This window comes from Atta cephalotes, assembly GCF_000143395.1.
Source record: "Atta cephalotes unplaced genomic scaffold scaffold00083, whole genome shotgun sequence".
Classification (NCBI taxonomy): Eukaryota; Metazoa; Arthropoda; class Insecta; order Hymenoptera; family Formicidae; genus Atta; species Atta cephalotes.
This window is the reverse complement of record NW_012130147.1, coordinates 808941-818960: the sequence shown is the minus strand read 5'-3', so window position 1 is coordinate 818960 and position 10020 is coordinate 808941. Positions and strand designations below refer to the sequence as shown.

The following is a 10020-nucleotide window of genomic DNA, read 5'->3' as shown; positions in this document are numbered from 1 at the left end:
ATATATATATTTCATATAGAATAGGATACTAATAATTAGTAATATTAAACTTACTTCTCAGGATGAATGGCAGACAATACGAATATAAGAACAATGATGTCTAAACTTTCAGGCTCAAAAGGAGTCGTCCACGTTTCCTGAGTTACATCCAAAACAAATGCTTTACATCTAAAACAAACAAATGTATTTACACATTATGTGGCATGGATAACTTACGCTATACTTTTTATTAGATAATGTTAAATAAATTTTGACAAATTTTTAGAGAACTTTACCTATCTACATTATATGCAGGATTTTGTTGTAATATATTAATAGCTTTTGCCGAAAAATCACAACAATATATAAACAGTTTCGGGTCTGTATTATACATGAGTATAGGAAATACAGTGTTTCCTACACCACATCCTATTTCTAATATTCTACAGTTGTCTTTACACGGTAAATCGAGAATTTTTATGTGTTTTTCACCATATTTTTTATCTTCATCTGTAAATGCGGCTCTCATGGGCCTTTCCGTGTCCTGTTTTACGGTATTGGGTGCTAATTCTGGAAACTCTATCAGCAACCAATGCCTATCTTTAAAAAACCTACAATAATAAATGTATTAACTAAAAAATTCATTGCACTGATTCATTGTATGAAATATATATTAGATTTGATGAAATATATATTAGATTTATTATCTAATTCTAAACAGTAGAGAAAATACTTTGCTTAGACTGCATACATACCCGTTATTATGTACTCCATAAAATTTGTCCCAATATTTATCTGCTTCAGTTTCATATTTAAAAAGTTGCTCAGATGACATCATAACAGTGGAATTTTCATCTACTTTTTGTTGTGCTAATTTCTCTTGTTCTTCATCCCATGTAACGTTATCCCTTTTTTAGAATAGCAAATTCAATCATTAAGTATTTGATCCTTAAAGAATAGACATAAAAAATAAACAAAATTGAGGCTTTATTACTCTTTCCAATCAAATACATAATATAAAACGGAACATATTAGCAGTTATATAAACAGATACATATTATATTTAATAAAATTAATTTTAATTTTAATGAATGAAATAGAAATGAAATAAACAATAAAAGCTCAAGTAAAAAAAAATTTTTACACCTTTCTTAAATTCTATTTGGCTAACAGTCATAACAAAATAGATACATGCTTTGTGGGAAAATGAGGAAAATAAAAATGAAGCATAAAATGTTGGATATAATGTTTATTACGCATGAAATCATATGAAATAACATCACGAAAATAAATAAAAAAATAAATAAAAAAAAAGACAAAGAAAACAGTTTCTAGGTTAGAGTACACTTATCATACAATAAATACACAGTCTAAAATCAATTGTAGATTGTTCAATAAAAGAAAAAAATATATATTTATATATAAGACAATCACAATAAACATCGCAGTTATTATATGTATTAATTTGCATTTAAGTTAGGCTGAACACGCGCTCGCAGATCGAACGTCAATTGTCAAGTCGACCGACGTCGCATGCGGCCGCATTCGCGCGTGGAGTACTATGACGTACCATGCATTGTGCTGGAAGATGTTTCCATCGTGCGGTAAATTCCGCATTCCGAATTGTGGCCTCCTCGTTTCTGGGTCGTCATTGTCCATGATTGTCGTCACTCCAGCCATGTTCAACAGTTCAACGACGCGCCGGCGAAACGGCAGGCTTGTGCTTGTTCCTACACGGAGTATGATATCCATTAGACATGATCCATTAGACATCCGTTGATGGAGATCCATGATTTCCAAGATAGATGTCAATGGATGTCCTCTACAAATCTACCATAGACTATAGACGGCATAAATGTCCATTCCATGAAATATCAATTAGGGATATCTACATGATAGCTTAGTACGCGGTACCGCCGATAGATGGGGACAGCAGAATTTTATTTCTCATAATTTAAAAAAAGAAAGATGCAGGAAGTAGAATAAATGGTGCGAGATTTTTCATTCATGTTTTAAAGATTTTTTTAAAAGAGAGTTTCCAAAATTAATTTAATCTAATAAATGAAAGTAAATGAGATGTTTGGTTTGGCAGTGCGATTTTGTTTAGTTTCGTATAATATTATCTGATATATATTGTATTAAATATCCCAGCAAACGAGAATGGATTGAAATGAATTGAAATGGATTCAGATTTTCAGAAATATTGATTCACGAATGTTAAATTGAATGCAATTTTAATCCTGAATGCATTTTTATTCATTTATAGGAATTGCATAGAGCATATCTCTATGCCTTTCAATCTAAAAATAATATTAGCTTTTTCTGTACACACAATTGTGAATACTGTTCAATTCAAAATTTTGAATAGGAAATGCAATTTTTCAATCCAATTGCATTCAATTGAATCCAATTAAATCCAAAAAAAAGTATTCGCTATTTAAAATACGCATTCGGATAGAAAAAAAATTTAATCCATTTTAATCCATTCTCATTTACTGGGTGTCATTATTTAGTTATGTATTTTGTGTTTGCTGAGAATCTATTTATAAAATTTAAAAATTAACATCTATAATTAGTTATCTATCGAGATGCTATGAAATATCTACGATTGATTCATATAACGTTTCTGCAGAAACATGAATACGAAATGCAGAACTATATGGATATTTAATGAAAGTTTCGAATTTTCATCACGGATGTCTGATGGATGTCTAGTGCCTGTTTCAACCAATATAGATTAATCGGTTTAACTATTGTATTACTCTTTAATTTTTTGTAATTCTTATAGATTTAGAAAACGATGAAGAGGGAATTAAATTGAGATTAAAGTTAATCTACATTGAAATAAATTTAACGGACATTATATTTAGAAGTAGAAAAAGATAAAGAGTTAGTTAAATCGAGATTAATTAAATTATATTAGTGGAAATGGCTATAAATGTGGAATTCTTTTCAGCTGAGTTTCCTGCACAGGAATATACGTTCAGGAATTCAAGGTATATTATTTTACTCTTGCTGTTCATTGAATATTAAACAAGGATAAAATTTTATATCTAGATATATCTCGGATATAAAATTTCTGATTGCATAAATTCATCTTTTTCTCTCCATGTTAAAGAAGAAATGATAAACTATACAAGAAGTTTGGTTATAGAAAGAGTAGGATTATAGTTGCACATTCACTCATTTCGACACTTTCGACACGAAGATATCGCGATTGCAATATTTATTATTCGTACTGAATTACATCAATTACATAAAACCTAAGACAGGCAAAATAAATCCATTTGAGGACTCATTACAGAATTAGATTAGAAGCTGAAGTTTATAATTAGGATTTGGAAATAAAATACACGCATTTTTTTAACAGAGAGATGTAAACAGAGAAATTTACAGATATAATGCAGCTGAATGAAACAGAATCACTCTCATCTTATTTTCTATCTCAAAATAACATCAGACGTAATAAAATGAAATGAGTTAACGAGTGGAACGATAATGACGTCTTGTTTTCCAAACAGATTCTGTATTTTATGATGAACAAATATGAAGTATTGGAGACGCCAATCAAGTATCTCTATCCCCTCCCCACTCTCTCTCTCTCTTTCTCTCATAAAATTAGGGATCTGTTCATTCTTTTCGGCGTGCAAACACTGCAAACAGAATCATACGCCGTATTTTCGCGGCGGCGTGCGTTCGATCGCGTGCGCGGCCGCAGGATCAACGACCTAAGAAAAGTGAGAGAAAGAGGGAGATATAGGTTAGGTTGAGGGTATGCGCGCGAGGTATGCGGAAGCGGGATGGGTGTGACGCGTCGCGCTGCGACGCGAGGGGTGCAAGTTACGAGGGTGGTGCAAGTTGCGTCACCGGATGCTCCATGTCGTGCAGGGCCGAATCTCGCGCTCGTTGCACTTGGATCCATTTTTCTTCTTTTTCTTACCTTTACCTTGGCACTCAGACGTGTCCTCTTAAATATCGAGATATAAAATTTTGAGAATACAAATTAGTGCGTCACTTTATGACGAGCAGTAAAGTTTCATCGGGATGGATTAAGATATCCATCAACAAGAATACTTGTTCAGATTTTGGTACATTTTCGAGTATTAAGAGTAAAACTGAGAATGACCAATTTTGCATTTGCAATTCTCAGGGTACAGATAGATAATTCGATATCTCCATCTGTTGGTTTCTAAATACAGTACCTCGCTTGGGCCTACTATTTTTAGAAAAATCAATTTTCAAGATATCAATAGGATTAGCAGAGAAGCTGCTCTATGAGATTTAGACGAATTATTGAATTAAGAGAAATCCTTTGTGAATGCATCGAATAGGGAAAAAGAAATCATATGTAAAACTCTGATTTTTAAGTGCATTTACTGTTATAAAATCACTATTAAAATTAACAAATAGTAAAAGTGATGGAAACATTCGACAATTTTTTAGAGTGAGTGTTGAAAGCTTAAAAAAGCGAAAAAAATTTAGTTTTACAAAAAATTCTAAATCTTTGACTCTTTTGACAGTCATTGCTTCTTCTTATCCCATCGGTCTCATGACGTTGCACACAAAATTTATTCGAGTTCAAAAAGTTCATTTTTCGCAGTTCTCCAATCAGTGTGCAAAATCATGTACACAGCACACAACGGCCAGAGATACGAATTCACCTCGCCCATCATTCAGCTCACAGGATATTTCCTCTTTCAGTCGCCCTCGTTCGATTCGGCCGGCTCTCGAGGACGTGTCGACTGCCGCGATCATCGCGCCGGTTCGTACGCGAGAATGCTTTCCCGTTGGCGACCCTTCGGTAAAATGAGAGACGGAGCGAAAGCCGAGCCGAGAGATGAAGGGTGACGAGAGACGCGAAGAGGTGAGAAGAGGAGCGCGCGCGCGATTCCTGGCAACCGGTTGCCAAGGGCCACGAGGTCCTCGCGCCGCTCCTGCACGCGCCGCCTCGTCGTGGGTGGCTACCGTGACGTCCTAATCCTGCCGCGAGTCCCTAGGGGCGAGATCGATACACACCGTGATCCGTTTCCCTTTCCCTTTCCCTCCCCGTCCTCCTACGCCGCGGCCGCTCCCGTGTTTTCGCGCGCGACGGGTTAGCGCTCATCGATCTCGCTCGACGAACTCTCATCGGAGACGAAAAAAAAGGATAGAGGGAGGGGAAAAAATAAAAGGTGAAAAAAAAACGGGGAAGCTCGATTCTCGCTCATCTACCGGAAACTGATCTCGCGTGATTCAGCTCGTAAATCGCGAGACACGCGTCGCCGGGAAACCGCTAAATTTGAAAGTAAAGGTTGAAGGTGCTTCTAAATAACTCGATGGATATGTTAATTCATATTTCTTGGCCTTAGAGAGATTTTATAAATCTTGTAGCTTCATTAAATGAACTTCCTGTGAGAAATTCTGATCCAACAATTTCACAATGAATTTTTGATCGCAAAGAACTGTATGCTTGATGGAACTTACGCTTCTTCTAAAGGTCATTAGCATTAGAAACATTCAATACTATGCACTAAAAAATAATCTCGTTGTTTAAAAAAATATATATAAATATACATTTATTACGCTTGATTTAAATTTAACAGCTTGCAAATCAAGGATCAATACCGACGTTAGAAATATTTGACCTAGGATAAGTTTAATGCAAATGCAGCCTCTTCCTTTCAATTCTTATGGATTCTGCAGACTTTAAACACTTTATCAGACTTTTTTGAAACTATTATTGATTCTTTCTTCGGACGATATCTTCATGGCAATCCGCAAGGAGTCTTATCCGCAACGCTACTTGAACCCTCGGCCAATCGTCATCTTGCATTCTTTTGTTCCTGCGACCCGTAGGGTTTCGCGACGAAAAGAGGGACGAAGAGGAAGGGCAAAGTTTGACCTTTTCGAGGGAATGGCAGGACGGGTAGGACAAGGGTTGGTTCGATGCCTGTCTTTTGGGGCATCGGCCCTTGCCTCGCACTGAGGCAGGGTGAGCAGGGGCGGACGAGGAGGACCTACGCGTTATTGAGCGGCCATTTCCCACAAAGCGCAGACGAGGGCAACCACCCCGACGAAGCGCGCGGAATCCCCCCCCCCCCTCCCTCCTCTCTCTCTCTCTCATTCTCTCTTTGTCCCTCCGTCCTCTCTCCAGCCCGACTTCTCTACTCTCCGCCCTCCGCCCTCGTCCTTTCGTCCCTTTGCGGGCTGCTCTCCCTTCGGTTTGCTACGAGCGGGAGAACCTTTCCGAGACACGAATGCACCACCTGCATTGACGCATCTTCGAAAATTTTCACCGTATTTGACTCCTCGATCATTGGCCTCAATTCTGTAATTTTGAAACTGTTCCTAAACTACTGTCTGAGCTTGTTGGATTATATTATAGAGAAAATAGATTTTTAGATAGAGAAAAAGAGAGAGGGAACTTTAAAATCTCATTTCAATATTATTTAATAATATTGAAAATAATAAAGATGAGATGAAAATAAATGGGAAAATAAAATAATCGGGATTTTCAATGTTTTACGTAATCTGAAATTATATCTATGTATTTCTTTATCATAATATTTTAATGTATAATATAGTATTTGTGAATATATTATATGTACCATATTCTAGTAAAGTTCCATTTGGGGTCGTTGTCATTTATCGATTGAATTCTAGAATTACTCAACATCTCTCGCGCTCAGAATAACTGGATTATATTTCGAAAATGAAATAAAATATTTGTGTAAAATAGAGGTGATTTAAAATTAAGAAATATATCCCTAAGACATCTTTAAATAATTCTATACCTATAGCATATCTAAAAAAAAAAAATATCTATATTTATATTGCAAGAATTGACAAAGAAGTGCAACAATAAGGAAAGAAATCTCTTAAATAATAGCGTTTTTACAAACGGAGACGAAATTATCTATTCCTGATAAAACTGCACAGATAAAACGTAAGATAAAACTTTTTTGTCTCATAAACAATGATTTTTTATAATAGTTTGGAGAAAAAGAAAGAACCCTCGCGCGTCGGGGAGCCCGGGAGGGGTTGATTCGCGCCGTGTGATTCCACGAGCGAATTCGGAGGGCATAAGCCCCCTTCTACCCCCTTCTGTGGCACCACCCCGCGCGCACACCGGCAGAATATATAATCTCGGGGTCATTGCCCGAACGATCTTTGGGAGTACCGTGGTGCCTGTAACGAGGGTGAGAGACGCCTCGGAATACCGGACATGGATATCGACCACCACTTTCCCCAAAAGACAAAAACGCGAGTCCATAATGGCGCACGTCAGTCTTCCACGACGATAACGTATCAACAAATATGAAAACAAAAAGAAAACAGTAATAATAATTCAACGGCACGTATTCTCGGATCGTTTCGTGCGATATGTATTTCGTGATAAGTGTTTCTCTTTTAGGAATGTCCTCCAAGTGAGTGCAAATAATGTCGAACCGATTCCTTTTCGAAAACATGTTTTGATATTATTGTGAGATTTCAAGCGTGTATTTCAACTACACTAGATTTATATTCAAAAAACAAATAAGAAAAAACAATTAATTCAAACGATATCGTACGGTTTCTCGGGTTCAAATATTGGAAAAATGATTCGTTGTTAATTCCATATTTAGGAAAATGCGTGTGTCAATATTAAAAATAGAAAATTATTATAATGTACGAAAAGATTGAAGTTTATTTTTTCGAATTCAGAATAGATAAAAAAAAAATTGCCTTACATGAATTCATTGAAACCGTATATGAGAGTAACATCTCGCTTTCGTCTTATTATATTGATTAATATCGCTTCCGGATAAACAACGTAAATAGAATGGAAAATAGTGCGGATAATCAAGATAATTGAATCGTCGATGCCTTCTGCATCATCTGATACAACATCAAGCTGTATTCCACTGTCATGTGATGGTAGGCCGATGCGGTTACTTTAATGGTATGCAAATTACCGGGCAAATTTCGCGCGCGAGCTTTATCGAGTGGGTGGAGCAGGAGAGTTGGACAAAATTGAAAGGGTTGATAGTGATTGTTAAAAAACAAATGTGAAATGCGGGCCACGCGGCTGTCCCTCGATTAATTACGCTAATGGAAACATTTTCGCATTCGAGTTGCAACAGTTGCCGATCGATATAATGCATGCGCGGAATATATCGAGGATTCGCGCAAGATTATCACAGAGAACGACATTTTAATAAGCTCCGTATTTGCAAGCAATTAATTAACAATTTAAACATTATTTTATTCGACAGACAGAAGGGAGTGCGTTTTTTTAAAAACCCGGATTGCCTGGATCGACACATTTTCAAAATTTTCATCCGGAGGGAGGCCGATTGGCATTACTACTCACAAGGTACTGTAATGTCGCGGCATGCGACATACGAATGATACGAATGCAGATACGTAGAGATACCGGGGCGCCCAGTATCTATTTATAACGACGACGGATCACAGGCGATTGACCGCGTGGCCTTGACTTCCGGTTGACCCGACTATTCCCTCCCTCCTTGGGAATTTCGGCGTGACTCGCAGAATTTTCCAAAGGCACTAATCTCGTTTTTTGATTACGAATATTCGGTAATTGTTAAAATTGTTAAAATGATTCTTTATCACCAATATCTCCACGAGGTTGTTTGAGTTAGAATTTTCATCAGCGCTACTTCTCTGCAAATAAAACAAGTACATTCAGCTTATTCTTATTTTTTCGGAAGAAAGGAAAAGAAATAAGAAATAGAAAAAAATGCGGAATGTCTGAAAGAACAGATTTTGTATTTACAATCTAAAAATTATTGTGAAATTATACATCAAAGTTGAAGCCTCCACATTTCGGTAAACTGATTAATACGAGATTAGTAGATTAATAGATTAATGAGATAACGGGAACAATAAATAATCTCGAGTTCGATACAAGAAAAATAAGCGATAATATCTATGTTTATTTGAGACTGTTCAAAGTGCATTTTTCCGTATCTGAAAAAGTCGAACTCGCTAGAAATGTCGATTTCCGTTCTCGGGAATGCTCGATAATATAAGGGTGATATCGACGAATGTCCAATGTGATCTTGCGATTTCGTTATTTACATCAAACGATCCGCCGCGAATGACTCTGTTTAGCTCGCCGCTTCACATCGCTTCCTTTTTCTTCGTCCCGCGTCTTTCCTCCTTTCCTTTTTTTCATCGTTTTCTTTTTTCCAATCGCTCGGGAACCTGTTCGCACGAGTGGCAGCAACGGAATGTCCCAAGTGCTGCTCGCTCTCATCTCAGACCGATCGAGCGACTGTAATCGTTCTATACTACGCAAAGATTTTGTTTAGTCCCAAGCGTTTACTAAAGCATTAGTTTTAATCAGCTTTAGTTTTTTCTAAATGTCATTATTAAAGATAATTAATATTAATAATAAGATAGCAAAGATTTTGTTTAGTCCCAAGCGTTTACCAAAGCATTAGTTTTAATCAGCTTTAGTTTTTTTCTAAATGTCATTATTAAAGATAATTAATATTAATAATAAGATAGCAACTCTATAAATATTATGAACGATAGCATTAATAAATGGTTAAGTGTATAAAATGTTAAAATTATGTATACTAAATTAATAATTTTTAAATAATAGCGATATATTTATACTATTATATGCAATACATTCTGAGATTAAGCTTATATCTTAATTAGCTCCTCTAGATAAGCTGGAAAACAGTAATACGCTCAAAATTCAACGTCAATCCTCTTAGGGTTGACTTAATGCGTATAAGTCATGGATCCGCAAAGGAAATGGCTTCTGGTTTTGACCGAACGTAAAAAATATATGATCTTGCAAAAGAATTATATTAATTAGAATAATTAATTAGAATAAGTATGAGAAGGAAGGAAGGAGAGAAACTTGTAAAAGATTCGCGGAGGTGGATGCCGAGGAAGATGCTAAGGAACGAAGGCTAACGACCTTGACCTTGTGAATCTGTGATATGTAAGACTGTATGCGTTTGTGATCAAGAAAACGAAAGAGAGAGAGAGAGAGAGAGAGAGAGGGAGGGAGGGAGAGAGGAGAGAAGAAGAGAGTAGAAG

General features: G+C 36.3%; 1 protein-coding gene across 1 annotated transcript; it reads right to left on the bottom strand.

Moving 5' to 3' along the window:
- Positions 1-50: 50 nt before the first annotated feature.
- LOC105624617 (methyltransferase-like protein 2-A) lies at positions 51-1731 on the bottom strand. The gene is made up of 4 exons (XM_012205974.1): positions 1550-1731; positions 735-887; positions 276-590; positions 51-168 (listed from the first exon to the last, which is right to left on the bottom strand). The coding sequence occupies exons 1-4, from the start codon at positions 1729-1731 to the stop codon at positions 51-53; spliced, it is 768 nt and encodes a 255-aa protein (XP_012061364.1).
- Between the last annotated feature and the right edge of the window lie 8289 nt (positions 1732-10020).

Excerpts from the sequence above, each read along its gene's own strand:
- LOC105624617 (XM_012205974.1), bottom strand. The coding sequence starts at position 1,731 with ATGGATATCATACTCCGTGTAGGAACAAGCACAAGCCTGCCGTTTCGC. Across the intron at positions 888-1,549 it reads ATCTTCCAGCACAATGCATG|GGATAACGTTACATGGGATG; the intron begins GTACGTCATAGT and ends ATTCTAAAAAAG. Across the intron at positions 169-275 it reads CCTGCATATAATGTAGATAG|ATGTAAAGCATTTGTTTTGG; the intron begins GTAAAGTTCTCT and ends TGTTTGTTTTAG.